We start from the raw sequence: 16339 nt of genomic DNA, 5'->3' as shown, positions 1-16339 counted from the left end.
TTGGTAGCTACATCATTTTTAGATTTAATTAAATTCCCCAAAGCGGTGCTATCTCAGGCCAATGTGTGAAATTTAAAACTAGGGGCATCTTGCTGCCATCTTTCACTGGTGTAGATGCTGTGTTCTTTTCTGCTACTGCACTCCAGCAGTCAGCCGTTCTGATGATTTTAAGAGAGATTAGTGCTTTGTATACTAAACAGCACTTTGAGCTTGGAATTGGTCCTGCTACATCTGACCTACAAAATCGAAAACCCCAGGCTCCAAATGTCTGAAAGATCACTGCTGCCCTATTATGGACATAATACAAATCTATGGCAAAGCTTTTCAGGAGTGAAATGCTGGACTGGGTCATGGCCTAGATGCCAAAACTGAATGAAATCTGCTGATCACTCCTTTTTCTAAAATCTAGAAAGCAAAGTTCATTTCTTTGAGAGAAATGTTTCTACAACGGACTGTATGTACATTTCTGAGGCCCTTACGGCAGGAAAGTTCTATGGTAAAAGAATAATAGTCATACCCAAATTTTCTTAGGGGGGTATTTAAAGCTACATGTAAAAAAAAAAGCTGTATAAATTAAAAAGACCTGTTAAACAGTTGCACTTTTATTGCCAGAGTTTTAAAAGCAAAATGGATGAGAATACTGCCTTGCAAACGTAAACAGTAAAAGATTTTTTTTTTTTAATTTGATTTATATGCCGCCCTTCTCCGAAGACTCAGGGCGGCTTACAATGTGCTCAGCAATAGCCTTCATCCTTTTTGTATATTTATACAAAGTCAGCTTATTGCCCCCACAAACTGGGTCCTCATTTCACCTACCTTAGAAAGGATGGAAGGCTGAGTCAACCTTGAGCCTTGGCGAGATTTGAACTCTGCAATAATTTCAGGCAGCTGGTCTTAATAAGCTTAATAACAGGGTGCCTTAAACCCCTGTACTACCAAGGCTCTATTGAATTGTTAGTGATCTACATAACCCTAACTCCCATACGAGTTTTGATTCAGTTCAGGCCATCATTTTTATAAGTTCCCTTCTGCTTTCTGAAATTAGATAAGGAGCTACAAGAAAACTTTCTCTACTGATTCAGATCATTTGAATATTCTTCTCAAGGCTTCGTATAATAAAATATCAGGAAATCCATTTGTTTTCCTTACCGGCCTTTGTGCAATTCTATTTCTACTATTTTCAGACTCTTAAACCATTTTAATCAATTAATTAAACATTTTCTTGTTGATAATGGAAGCTTTTTATGCAATGTCAATTTCTGCAAAAATTCTGAATTTTGAATAAATACGTCCTTGTTCTCTTATTGTATCTTTATCCATTGTAAACCTTCAAGAAGTGGTACGATACATTAATCTTATCCAATCTGCTGCCCTCCTGATCTTTGGATTTCAATTCGTGTAATGCTAAATCAGCATGGTCAAATAATGAGGGATTATAGAAGCTGACGTCCAACATTCCTAGACAATGCCAAGTTGGAGAAGGAGGGCTTCCACATTTTAATAAGTTGCCTTAGAGGTCAAGAGACAATTATTGTCTTACCTTTCATGGGTTCTAGGGTCACATCAAAACTGTCATTCTTGAATTCAGTCTTTGGGACTCCAGTATAAAATACAACATTGCCAGAAATATAAGCTGTTGCAGTGTAGCGTCTTGATGTTTTGTTTTGGAAAGTAATTGTGACATTGAAATCACTGCCAAGAACTGAATCTTCTATCACAACATTCATGTCAACCTCCGTACTGGATGAGACGTCCTCGGTTACAGTTTTTTTAACACCATACATTAAGGCTGTCTCCAGGGCCAGTCTTTCTTCTTCTGTGCCTGCAAAGTAAATAGATATTGGCTGCCACAATATGAAAATTACCAGCCACTAACTCACAACAAGGCTAAAATTTAGCTTATCCATGGCTTGATACCTAGAGATTTGCATATTCTCTACTACATTGTGATTTAATTTGAACTCTACACGCAGAAATACGCTGAAGGCTACTTGAGATACGAATCTTCTTCCCACCTTCCCTCAGTATTTTATTGGGCCTTCTGGTATAACAAAAAAACACCACCAATGACAAAAAAAAGACCACCAATGACTAATTTAAAAGAAACTAATTTTAAAATGCAGTTTCTTGCAATTAACAAATCTGTCAGTCACAATGCTGGGTCCAAATAAATGATGAACTAAAGTTAATATTCTCAATACAGTACTGGAAGAAGGAGAGAAGTGAAGGGAAAATTTGTGAGTGGAAGGCTTGTTCTGGCTTGTATGTGTCATACAGAAACTAGGAACATAATTCAACTTTTATATTCCCTGATCATTTCTGACATGTGGCTTGGGAGTTAAAATCCAAAGACTACTTGACAGTCTACTAATGTGCTAAACAATGTTAGTGCATGATATGTGAATATGAACAATATAGCTTGTATTGCTGCTTTATACCTGATTTGAAAATTAAGGGATGGCACAGGAAAACATAACAACAAATAGCCTGAAATATTATTGTATATGGCACAGAGTCAAAAAGATGTGAGCAAGCCTTGTGAACACATATTAAAGAATACTTCAGAATTTTACATGAACTAAGAAACTGTGATTAACAGCTTAGAAAACAACTTCAAAATGTGGCTTTAAATACTTTTTTTAAATGAATCTCTTAGCTATAATTTTCTCATGGATGAAACGGGAACTTGTTAACTGGAAGATTCTTTGTTTCTTGATACATTACCCCAAAGTCTAGAACAGTGACGGTGAATTTTTTCAGCACCGAGTGCCGACACTGGAATGTGTGTGTGGGCACATTTGTGTGTGTGCACCGGAGCCTGGAAACTGGCCAGCTGGTCTTCGGATTTCCGGCACTCCAGTACACACGAAGACCAGCTGGCCAGTGCGAATGCATGTGCCAGAAACTGGAAGCGCAGCTGTCAATGGCTCATGTGCTCACGTGCCATAGGTTCGCCATCACGGGTCTAGAAGCTCAAAAGGGACAGAGTGGTTGATAAGGGATGCAATTCTGTGGATAGTTCTGTGATACCGTTTTGTGTTATTTTGTATTAGGACCCAGGCATAACAGTAACAGAGTTGGAAAGGACCTTGGAGGTCATCTAGTCCAACCCCCTGCTCAAGCAGGAGACCTATACTAGGGATTCGAACCGCCGAATCGCCAACCTTTCTTGATCGACAAGCTCAGCATCTTAGCCACTGAGCCACCCGTGCATGTATGATTGAATTCTTTTTCTGATTGTTTATGTTCATTAAACACTTCAGCATAGTCTATACCTTTCCTTTTAATTTCTGTGATTCTACATTCCCTGTTTTCCTCTTTATAGGAATTCTTGCAATCCCAGCTTCCTGTCTCTTGGGCTGAAGCTAATACTTACACTTTCCAACTGCTCATCCAGTGAAGATTGAGAATTCTGTGTTTGAATTTCTTCTTTCTTTCTTTCTTTCTTTCTTTCTTTCTTTCTTTCTTTCTTTCTTTCTTTCTTTCTTTTTCTTTCTTTTCTTCTTCCTTCCTTCCTTTCTCTCTCTCTCTCTCTCTCCCTCCCTCCCTCTTTCTTTATTCATTTTCTCTCTCTCCCTCCCTCTCCCCTTTCTCTCTCTCTCTCTCCCTCCCTCCCTCTTTCTTTATTCATTTTCTCTCTCTCCCTCCCTCTCCCCTTTCTTTCTTTCTTTCTTTCTTTCTTTCTTTCTTTCTTTCTTTCTTTCTTTCTTTCCTTCCTTCCTTCCTTTCTCTCTCTCTCCCTCCCTCCCTCCCTCTTTCTTTCTTTATTTTCTCTCTTCCCCTCCCTCCCTCCCTCTCCCCTTTCTTTCTTTCTTTCCTTCCTTCCTTCCTTCCTTCCTATCTTCTACCTGTATCCAGCACCTCTGGGCAATTTATGTTCTCTCACTTCTGAATGCTTTCTATAAAATTTATTCTCCATTCCACTCTCCCATAAAAACCAGGTACCCTAGCAACATGCAGTCATGGCCATAACTACTAGGAAAAGTGCTCATGTTAACATATCATCTTCATAACTCACAAGCGCTTTTAAACGCAAGAAAGAGATCTCTTGGCATTCTTTATTTACTTTTCTTTAAAAGCTCACCTTCTATCACATAACTGTCTGCCATAGCGACTACCCTTTCATTTATTTATTTATTTATTTACAAGCCCACCAGAAAAATGCACACAAATGCACATACTGAGAAACGTGGATTATCTCAGGCGGCAGTAGTAGCCATTTGTACAGAGCAAGAATGGAAAATTTTGGTTACTCCACATCAGTTTAGGGAACAAAACACTGATTATGTTTGCTCTATACCATGGTTGGGTGGTTTAGGGGTGGGGAATTTTTGGTGGGTGGGGGTATGTCTGGGAATTGTCTTGTGTGTCGGGCTTGGTCTCTGGGTGTTATGTGAATTTCGTTGTATGGGTATACTGTGTATATATGTACAATAACAATAAACTTTACAATCTACAATCTACCATTGGTCAACTGATTGGCGCTTAGTTTTCAATGTTTTTGAGACTGCTAGAGTGGGAGACAGCTGTGGGTGGTTTCAAACTACTTTGTGAGAAACTAGGAGATAAATATAAAGGTAGTGTCAATGTTATATAAATGAATGGCTTTTTATTTAAATTTGCCACATAATTACCTTCTTGAAATTTGTACTGCTCAGTGATATCCTTCATTTTATTTGAACCCATTTCCTTAGTCACAATTAATTTTCCAATCTGGGTTTTGTCAATGTGTTGAATCACTTTAGCCCCATTCTTCATTGCTTTTGAATATATAACATCACTGTTCACCTTAAAAAAAACATAGGGAAAAAAAATGAAATGTGTTTCTGTTTGGCTCAAAACTCAGTATAAGTTATTGCCTCTCAGATTTTGGGCCATAAATGTGAATTCTGATCACATTTTGAGAAATTTGGCAAAAACCTATCCACAAGCAATCATTCAAAAATTCATCATTCCTGTAATGCTACAGCCCAAATAAGTGTTTTTTCTAGGGGATGGTTTCAACTAGGTTTTTACCAGCCTTGTGACTAGATTATCCAATGCCGCTTGATGCAAATTTTGTTAGAAGATTTCCCTTTATATCTCTGCATGGGTTACTGCTTTGGGCAGTAGCTCATGAAGAGATGTAGTCAGCAGGCAAAGTGAATGTGCAAGCTTCTCTGAAAATGGCATTTTTAAAATTCTCACAAATGCTAAATAATTTATGAGAAACAATTCATAGTTTAGATGAGGGCCCACTTAAACCTTAACTTCTACATAGAAAATATATTATCTTGGAGGTTTTATTCAGTGCTAAATAAAGGTAGTTCTCCCTTAATGACAGGAATTGGGACAGGAATTTCTGTTGCTAAGTGACACGGTTGTAAAGTGCCATGTCAGGTGACTGCACCACTTTTAACAGAAATACTGCCATTCTCAGCTGTTGTCATTAAGCGAATTCCACACCATGCAACATCACGTGATTACCATTTGCGACTTTCTGCCAGCTTCCTCATTGTCTTTGCTCGTCTAAATCTGGCAAAGAAGGCTGCAAATGATGATTATGTGACTATGGGATGCTGCAACATTGCAATTACGAGATGGTCTCCAAGTACTTGGACTACAATCATATGACCAGTGTTGCTGCAATGGCCACAAGTATAAGAACTGGTTGTATGTACCACTTGTTGTACCACTATAGTCACTGAACAAGTGGCTCTTAGGCAAGGACCTACATTTGCACTATGAAATAGTATGCTATTACTGTATAATAGTTACAGAATTATAAACAACATTTTTGTTGTAATAGATTAGAAATCAACAAGCTTTTCAAATGCTAGATGACCAACAAATAAAAATGAATTTTAAATAAATTAATAGTAAAGAGTTACTTTAATCTTAATCATATTTTTACTAAATCCATTTGAAGAAAAACCCCTTGAATAAATGCATACCTCTGCAAAAACAAAAGGTGCATCAAACTGGAAACAGACATGCCCATGCTTGATGGCTTGAACAGAAGCTGGACCGCATCGATACATGCCTGGAGGTAAACAATCAAATTGTGATCCAAGGTCTAAAACTTGTGCTTTAATCCAGAACCCAACCATCCTCCTTGCTTAGTTACTGTTGATGTCCAATCTTTCAATACCCTCTACTCGATCAGCTGCCAGCCTGAGGCCATGGCAAACAGCAAAGCTTTGAAAAGTTACACAATTAAAGCAAAGTCAATATGAATCACATTTACAGACATTTGTTAGAGTTCTTTGACAGCCATATACTGATATGCTAATATTTGTCTCTCCCAAAGAGCAAAAATAAATTCTCATTACACATACATGATCTCTAAGATATATTTACATTCTGGGAAAAAAATTGCTCAGGTTATAGATGTATTTAACTTACGTGATAATTGATTTTCTGTCTTTCTGTCTTTCTTGCTTATTCAGAGTTCTGCAGGAAGCTAGTAATAGTTACCCATTCAATGGGCAAAAGCTAACACAAGTGACAGCCAGGACATTTAGGACCATAAGCTAATTTAGTATATTTGGGATTGATGATATAGTTTGGTCTGCTAAACTAAGTGCCATCTAAATAATTTAGCATTGTTGAGGCCATATCCTTAAATATATCTCCAAGGAAGTAAACCTCTTTGACCTTAGTTCTAAATAAGCCCATATAGTTTTTCTCATAGCTAAGATTTGGCCTATTTTTAATTTAGATGTCCATAACAAGCAACTTTGGGTTTTGTTTTGTTTTTTAAAACTTCAAAATTTATTTCTTAGACATTTGTAATCTCAGAAGTTAAACATATCCAACTCATTCATACATCATAGACTAGCAGGTTAAACAAGTCCAAGGATGTAGCTGAATTATTAAATGCCGTTTCATTTCATTAAATTAGCAGACTTCATTTCTTCCGGTATTAGAATCTGAGAGATTTAGCTCCCTAATTTCACATGGAACGTATGTCAACTAATACACAGCTTGGATCCAGCTTATTGTTTAGATCTAATGTTCTACATCGACTATATACTTGCTTTCAAGATTTGTTTCATACTCATATAATCTGAACATTTATTTAAAAGATACTGTGCATTTTCAATTTATCCATCACTTGTGCCCTTACAGGACCAGGAAATAAGGAATGTACATAGATGTAGTCAGTTGTAGCATTTATTCCATGTTTATGTACAAGAGAGTAACTCCACTCGCAATCCCAAACAAAAGCCGCACCAACAAGAAAACAGAATAATTTTTTGAATGATGCTAAAAATGATACAGATATGGATATATCTGAAATTACAATGAAAAAATGAAAATGACAAACCACATTTAAGAGTAAATATTAAAACAATAATTGACATACTATCTATGAAGAAGTCAGATATATTGTGGTCTTAGCAGGGATGATGGACTGCAGCTCCCAGAATACCTGATCACTTTTATACTAACAACAGACTTGAAATATTTCAAAGTGAATTTTCCTGAAAATCTCCTCTTGACTGAAACAAATCCACCTGCACTGTAATTCTCTCTGCTGACATGGTTAGGAGTTGTTTTTGACGTGAAATGGCCTACTTATCTACCATTAGCAATTAAGTCTGTCTTGTGCTGTTTGCTTCATGGCCCATCTCAACCCGTTTATCTGTAGCTCATTTTAACATTTTCCCAACTTTGTTCAATATGGATGTTAAAATCTAAATGCCCCCGGTTGTCCTACCTCTGATGTACATAATGATAGAGACTTTTTCTAACTTCAGGTGATTTTCAGTTTACCTTAAGGCAGTCCCCTTTCTATAAATCCAAATGAATTGTCTTGCACTTTTTTTTTTTTGCTCCTTTCTGCTTAGTTTTTGGATGACTTATTTAAGACCATAAAAAGAGCCTTGGTAGTACAGTGGTCTAAGGCACCCTGTTATTAAGCTGGTTATTAAGACCAGCTGCCTGCAATTACTGCAGGTTCGAATCTCGCCAAGGCTCAAGGTTGACTCAGCCTTCCATCCTTTCTAAGGTAGGTAAATAAGTTGACTTTGTATAAATATACAAAAGGATGAAGGCTATTGCTGAGCACATTGTAAGGCACCCTGAGTCTCCGGAGAAGGGCGGCATATAAATCAAATAAATAAATAAAAAAAAAAAACCACTGGATCAAAAAACAATAATAATACACGCAATTTGCACAGAATTTTATCTGACTTTCATATGCCGAAACATATGAGTATCAGGATCCTGCTTCTCAATCTGTGACTGATTTTGCCCTGTATGAAATTAAACGTCTGTTGATCTTTATCATAAGTTACTTTTTTTTGAGATACAGGTAAAGAGGAATTTCTGGCTTTGCTATAACTGGGATAGTGGCTCATTAGATGATGCTGAACTACAACTCCCAGAAGTCTTAAACAGTATAGTCAGTAAAATATGACTGCAGTTGCAGTTCAGCAGCATCTAGAGATCCATGGGTTTGGTCCTGGACTGCAGTTTAATTTAACAATTCAGTACAGGTAGTCTTTGACTTGCAACAGTTCCTTTAGTGATCGTTCAAAGTTAAAATGGCATTGAAAAAAGTGACTTATGACTGTTTTTCACACTAATGGCCATTGCAGCATTTCCCCCCCCCGGTCACGTGATCAAAATTCAGATGCTTGGCAGTTGACTCATATTTATGATGGTTGCAGTGTCCCGGGGTCATGTGATCACCTTTCGCGACCTTTTGACAAGCAAAGTCAATGTCAAAGCCAGATTCACTTAACAACTGTATTACTAACTTAGCAGCTGCAGTGATTCACTTAACAGCTGGGGCAAGAAAGGTCGTAAAATGGGGCAAAATTCATGTAACGTCTCACTTAGCAACAAACATTTTGGGCTCAGTTGTTGTAAGTCGAGGATTACCTGTATCTAAGGAAATCTCCAAATCCTAGCTTTTGTCGATTAGACAGTGAAGTTTGTGAGGTTAGTGTCCTATAAATATCTCCACTGTGGTATTTTTGTTTTGGTGAACTAGAACTTTGTCCCAGCTTAACTGGAGGACCTAAGTTCTGATATTATAAGAATAGGAAAATGGGTTAAAATAATACATATGTTGTGCCTTTCCAGGTGACAACTATTCTGCTACATGAGAATTTCTTTAAATAACAAGCCATGTTTTGCCCTGCGCTAGAAAAAAGAAAGGAAAAGAGATATTTACCATCACTGTTTTCTTGAGGAGTACTATCTACAGCTTGCCAGCCACCAAAACCAACAGGAAGGTCAGGTCGGGCCATCCAAGCTTCATTCCAGCAATGATAGTTCCTTTATGTAAGAAAATAACAACAAAAGGGTATTCTTGACTCCAGATGTGCCATTTATTAACACTGAATAGTAAAAACAGTACCTGTTCTTATAATGATTTCTCTCTCTCCCTCTCCTTTTCTCCCTCCCTATATCATCTATCTATCTATGACACGTCTAAAAGAATGACAAAATCTTTCTCAACTCATTTTTATTAATTTAATAATGTTCTTGTGACCTGACTTTCAGGTTTGTTTGCATTTTTTTTTTCCTTCCATTGATGGAGACTTGGTTCCTTGAAAGAATGCTGCTTGATACAGGTGTGCTGACACGGTGATTCCATTCACAAGAAATATTGCAGGGGTGAAATCCAGCAGGTTCTGGAGAACCAGTAGCAGAAATTTTGAGCAGTTCAGAGAACTGGTAGCAGAAATTTTGAGTAATTTGGAGAACTGGCAAATACCACCTCTGGCTGGCCCCAGAATGGGGAGGGAATGGGGATTTTGCAGTATCCTTCCCCTGCCATGCCCACCAAGCCATGCCCACCAAACCACACCACGCCCACCAAGCCACGCCCACAGAACAGGTAGTAAAATAATTTGGATTTCACCATTGAAATATTGCCTTCCACTTACTAACAAATCTTGGCATGTGACTATTTCAGTATTTGATAGCCATGAAAAACTTCTAGTGCAGTCTTCCCCATGCTGGCTAGGAATTCTTAAAATTATAGTCCCAGCAGTTCTGGCATATCTCAAATTGGGCAAGACTACGCTAGAGCATATTGAATTAATTGTCTGCATTCACTTGTGTTGCAGGAAGAATTTTTCTACTGTTTCTCCAACAATGTCCTAAGTGAGGATTAATGTTATGTACTGGTAGTATTGATAGTTGTGCACATCTTCTTAACAATTAAGCTTCTAATATAGGGGTCTCCAAACCTGGCAACTTTAAGACTTGTGGACTTCAACTCCCAGAATTCACCAGCCAAGTCTTAAAGTTACCAAGTTAGGAGAACCCAGTGCATTCTTTTACTATTGTTGCCCAAATAATTTGATTCTCACACACAAAGAAAAGGAGGTCCCTTGTCAGGAAGACTTAGGATGTTTCACCTCAACAAACTGTGTGTATTTGGTTTTTAGAAGAGGAGACACATTCGTAAAGAAGGAGTACACTACTAGGAGAAAGCATTATTTCTTCCAACTCTGTAACAGAGCAAATCATATCTTAAAAATAGCTTGCTTAATAAATAAGATATGAATTGAGAGACTACCTAGTGAGCCGTCTGACACAACCTAGGTATCATATCCCTTTGCAGCAGTTGAAGGAAGGCCTACTGCATGAAAAATGCCTCTTCTTAAGCTATAAAGTCAACTTGTGCACAACTACTGTGGATTAAAATAACGAAGAGAATTGGCCCTTGAACAGAGGGTTAAAAGGTTCTTTGAAGTGCTGAAGTTCAGACATTGAGAAGACCCACTGGGATTTGAATCTGGAATTTTCAGATGCAACCTGGACCACCTTCAAAGGCTCAGGAGTGGTCAAGGCCTGATCAAGGAGGGCTAGAAAATTGTAAAGTTGCAGCTGGGACCTTTCTCGGCTGCAGCATTTTTCTCTTTTGCAAGTGCTTCTGTCTGCCATTCAGTTCTGGCTTTCTCTCTTTGTCCACTGGTTAACTTTTAAGAGTAGCACCACCATAGCTCAATGCGTTTCTCATTTGCTCAGAATATTTCATAGGAAAAGAGAGAGGGAGGCCTTATAAATGTCTTTCAATTGATTTATTAGCATAACATAAAGAGTATAACTATGTTGAGAAAAAGCTGCAAAATAAGCTTCAAGAAATTTTTGAGCTATGACAGAATAACACAGGAGGGAGAAATGCAGCAATTTCCCATTTTTTTAAAAATGTTCCCTTCCAGTACACAAAAAGCTAATTAGATTACTGAAGTAATTGTTAGCAGTAACATTTCAGCAAATATAAAGTTTGTTAAACTGAGACTATTAAATTAATAATGGGCAGAGGAAGAAAGGAAAACAGCAAGAAATCTGACTCTTGACTAACAAGGCATTTCAAAACAGAAATGAAAGCTGTGATAAGACAGAAAGTTGTCAGTCAGAGGAGTTAACAAAGCAGGATGCCAAGGGAAAAAGGATTTATCCAAAGAAAATGATGCAAACTATTTTTAAAAAAAAAAATCATAGCTGGGAATGGTGTGTTGCTAACTTATTCTCACAGAGCCTTGCTGATGGTGGCTAATGGAGAAAATTGCTTAGAGGCGTGAACCCATAAACATATTCCAATAAACGAGAATATATGTAACTCAATATATATGTATATGGTGCTCAAGGACTGTGAATTGCACAGTCCTTGAACACCAAGGACTCCACAAACCTTTCTTCATCAAGGCAGAGATCTATAGCTCTTTCTCTTGTAATTCAGCTGATTCAACCATCTTTGACTTTGATGACCAACACAATTCTGTTGCTCCTATTTTGTCAGATCTGAATGAGTCTCTGTTCTTATTTTCTACCCTCAACATTTTGATGGCATTTTCCTGCTCATAACTGCAGATTTCATCACAAATGTCAGAAAAATCAGATAAATTGCCTAATCTTTGACCTATTACTTGCTGTTTATATGTACATTGTGAGCTTATGCAAGACACAAATCCCTGTGTGTCTGATCACACTGGGTCAATAAAGAATTCTATTCTGTTCTATTCTATTCTATTCTATTCTATTCTATTCTATTCTATTCTATTCTATTCTATTCTATTCTATTCTACGTTATGCTACTCTACTCTACACAAAAAATCAAATTATTGTTCATTAACTAAAAAACTATTAATAATGACCAAACCATTCACCACGTTTAATAATGTAGCTCAGAATTGGGCAATCTATTATCCTTCAGTTGTCTTAAATTACAAAGTCCAGAACATACAGAGATTGTGAGAATTTTAGAGTAAAACATATGGATGGTTTTAGCTTAATCCTGACATAAAAAACATGATAGCAAAGATTGATCTGAGTTAAAATCCCAAATGAGAACATTTTAAAATATTTATATGAATGATTATGGATTACTTCCATCTATGCAAAGACATTTTAATATACATACAATAAATATTTTAATAGTAAAAACATATTTCTGCAAAATCTAAAATATATTGTTTGATACACATTCTTTAACAAATATTTAAGATTGTTTTAACAAACTGATTCAGGATATAGAAAACTATTAACAACCTATCAACATCATGCTGCAAAACAATTTAAAGCAAGCTTTCCATTGAAGATAGAAAGCAAAGTAAATGAAGAAAAAGGACCCAGAGGAGAAAATCGAAAAAAGCTCCCACCATAAGTTAAATTAATGCTTGCCCCCAGAGGTTATGTGCATCATGTAGCAATAAATATACCATGAAGAGATGAGATTAAAGGGAAAGTTCAAAAAGTAATCAAGCCCCCAGAAGGCAGCATAGGGAGAATGCGATTTAAAACACTATGGAGCTTTTGCTTAGCTGATGTAGATTTGCAGCATTCATTTCCTTTTATAGTGGAATGGATTTGGGGGTGGGGAGGGATGTCATGGAATAAGTCCACTGAATGAAAAATACATGAAAGTATGAAAGATACCTGAAGGTGGAGCTTCAGCAAGCTGTTGTCTCCTGTGACTTAAAGGGAATGGCCAGAGGTAGTACTCTACAAGACATGGCTCTGAACACGGTAGATATGGGGAAGAACTACATATTGGCTGCAGCAGGGAATAAACTATTAGTAAGCTTTGCTCCAGTGGGGGGAAAAGGGACTGTAAATGCAACAACAAAGTAAATAATTGGGGAAAGGAAGGAGAGGGCTTTCTCAATGGTGGCACCCTGGTTATTAAATTAAGTTTTGAGAGAGGCTTATCTGTCGCCTACATTAATCTTATTGCAACACCAAGTTAAGACCATTTCTGGTTTCCCCACCATTTCCATCTATTTCAGCTTGAAACTGTTACTGTTTGTTTTTATGCTGCGCCCATGTGCTTTATGGTGAGATATATTTTAATGGATGCATTTTTACATTCCATTCCTTTTATGAGCTGCTGGGAAAACTTGGTTATGGGCAGCCTCTAACATGATAAATAAGCAGAACAGTAACAGAATAGGGGAAGTGAGTAAGGGCTGCCCCCACCCTCAACAACATATTTATGTGCTGAATGCGTATTTTACTCCTATCTCCTTTCCTTTGGGAGCTATTATTAAAATGAGAATTACACAAACGATAAATAGTATATTATATTACTATTCATTTGTTTTCCATTTTATGCTCTCTGTAGGTTCCGGCAGACAAAATCTCCCTTGCTTCCTCCTCTCTGATTAGAGTAATGCCAAAGGACCATACCAAAACACAGATACTGAACGAGCAACGCAAGTAAGAATATATAAGCGCAGTAACTGAGCTTTGAAATAACCATTTAAAAAATATATTCACAATGTTACTGAAATTGTGAGAGAGAGTTGCTGTATTTGTGCATTGTAGTAAGCCAGAATTTCAATGAAAGGGCAGGTTTCCTAGTGATTGCTACTCAGCTGCTCCTTGCAAAGTATGACCTTACATGGTTTGTTTATTAATGACATGAAAACTCCTACAAAGCCCAGAGTTAGAAGCTATGGTTTCTGACTTCTCTTCTGAGTGGGAGAGAAACATCAGGAATTTTGACTGACACATCAGAAAAGACTCCTGCACTTGATTAAGGCACTCTTGTGGGCAAGATGGTTCAACAGGCACCATCAAGGAGCCCCAGTATATTTGTGGGAGTTAAATCAGAATCCCCAGAGTTTCACATCAGGCTGAACTCTGCTATACACAATCCATTTCATACGGCAGCATCTTCACAAGCTGCATAAATAGGGAGCCTCAAATGTAGAGCAGGTTCATCTGCTGTTCTCCGATATGTAACACATGGGATGGAATCATTACAGTTCTCTGTATAATTTTGGGATTAGAACTGTGTGGCAGTGAACTGATGAATAGTCTCTGGTGTGGGCTTTTGTTACGTGTTACTTCTAAATCTGTGATAGCGAACCTATGGCATGAGCCGTTGCCCAGCTCAGCTCTACCGCACATGTCGGCATGCCTCCCGCCAGCCAGCTGATTTTCAAGTCTCTGGCACGGGGTGGGGCGCATGCGGGAGGCACATGTGCATGTGCAGGGGGTCTCACATGCATGCACAGGGGTGGTCTCATGCACATGCGTGGGTGTGGGGGAGCACGGGGGATTAGTGTGCCCCCCCATGCCAAAATGGGCCACGGGGGTGCAGCGCACCACCCCCACTACTCCCTGAAGCCTCCTCAGCCCAGGAGGCTTCAGGGAGGCTTGCCAGGCCCAAAACAGGCCGCAGGAGGTCGCACACGCAAGCGTGGGGGAGTATGTGTGGGCGTCACACATGCATGCATGGGGACATGGCATGCAGGGGGCATTGCATTATGGGTGTGGCCACACACGCACATAATCTCCCCATGCTCCCCAAGCTTTTGGCACGTGACGGCAAAAAGGTTAGCCATCACTGTTCTAAATCATCCTATTGTTGTCTTCTCCCAGCACCCTTCCAGAATACTACTGAACATCAACTTCCAATGGCCATGATGAATATCCTAGGAATATAGATAAGCAACAATGTGTCCCTCATTCCACCCTTTCTCATTGTATAAGACAGAAAACTAATATTGTCACATAACTATGACAAAAGCAACTACAATTCTCCAGCAAACATACCAGATTGAATCTCTTGTGAGTTTGGAATCCACCTTTCCATATTCATCCACAAACACATCCATTTGTAAGTTGGCATCATTATCATGAGCTGAAGAATAGTTAGTGATGACTCGTCCAGGAATTCCTAGACACCTCAAAACTGTGCAAATAAAAAATAAGAAGTGTTTTAAACAATATGACATTACAGGTTAAACTGAAGATATACTGTATATAATCTGTTCCAATTTCTCAACATGGTACTCTACAAGTTGTTTTGGGACAACTCAATACTTTTCAACCAGTTTCTGGAACTATAGTGCAATGTTCACATTAAAACTAAAGCCAGTTTGGTGTCATGGTTAAGGCATAAGGCTAGAAACCAGGAGATTGTGAATTCCAGTCCTGCCTAGGCACAAAGCCAGCTTGCTGACCTCGGCCCAATTACTTTCTGTCAGCCCTAGGAAGCAGACAATGGCAAACCACTTCTGAAAAACTTGGCCAAGAAAACTGCAAGAACTTCTCCAGGCAGGCTCTGATAATTGGATGTGATTGAATGAAGGAAAAAGAAAAAATAATTCATTATCTGATATAGTCCACCTCATTATATAGTTCTGTACATGTCTATATGCAAGGACTATTATTTGAACTGCGTTTTTATGCCAATTTTTTATCAAAGAAGGGTGCTCAAAGCAATGTATATCCTCCTTATAAATAAGCAATAACACTCCTTATTAGTAGTGTTAGACTTGGGACTACTGTAGGTATCTAAGGCTTGGCTAGTCCCATAGGAATCTGTACTGCATTTGAGAGTCTCTTCTTTGGTGCTCTTTTTGTTGGTTTATAGGGGAGCCAGTGGAGTAAGTCAGTTACCCAGCCTTGTACTTGTATAAACTGATTGGCGGGAGACATAAAGTTTCAGGCAATCTTCTTTCCAGAGCTCTGCTAACAGGAATTAGGAGCCCTCAATTATATTCCCAAAGCATCCATTTCATTTGCATGAAATATTTTTGTTTTAATTGTCAACTGCATCTACATCTTGAGGGGTGAAAAAGATAATACGTTAGCCGTCCTTAACAGGCTTACAGATATGACCTACTGCTAATTTAAAGGGAAACGGGAAGAAAGTGTGATGAAATAGCTGCCACACTAAGGAGTGTGATAGAGAACCCGAAACCTCACTGGGGCTCCTTAAAAAGCCTGCTAAGACCTTTGAGATTTGTTTTTGACAACACTGCAGTAATTCATCTTTTGTAGCCTATGATGGCTACAGTGCTTCATGAAGAAGAGTAACACTGCACATTTATTTTAACGGTTTGATGACAAATTACCTGGATACATCTACTATCCCATG

General features: G+C 38.2%; 1 protein-coding gene across 1 annotated transcript in view; it reads right to left on the bottom strand.

Moving 5' to 3' along the window:
* Positions 1 to 16339, bottom strand: part of F13A1 (coagulation factor XIII A chain) — a 124442-nt gene that overhangs the window by 35326 nt on the left and 72777 nt on the right. The window contains exons 8-12 of the mRNA XM_070940719.1: positions 15010 to 15148; positions 9167 to 9270; positions 5934 to 6022; positions 4635 to 4788; positions 1541 to 1822 (exon numbers count right to left, since the gene is read on the bottom strand). Of these exons, the coding sequence (XP_070796820.1) occupies positions 1541 to 1822; positions 4635 to 4788; positions 5934 to 6022; positions 9167 to 9270; positions 15010 to 15148 (768 nt within the window). The remainder of the gene's footprint in view (positions 1 to 1540; positions 1823 to 4634; positions 4789 to 5933; positions 6023 to 9166; positions 9271 to 15009; positions 15149 to 16339) is intronic.

Source organism: Pituophis catenifer, unplaced genomic scaffold (assembly GCF_029215685.1).
Source record: "Pituophis catenifer annectens isolate HBS135680 unplaced genomic scaffold, rPitCat1.0.hap2 SCAF_3, whole genome shotgun sequence".
In the NCBI taxonomy this organism is placed as follows: Eukaryota; Metazoa; Chordata; class Lepidosauria; order Squamata; family Colubridae; genus Pituophis; species Pituophis catenifer.
Note: the sequence above shows the minus strand (reverse complement) of the source record. Positions and strands in the feature narration are given on the sequence as shown.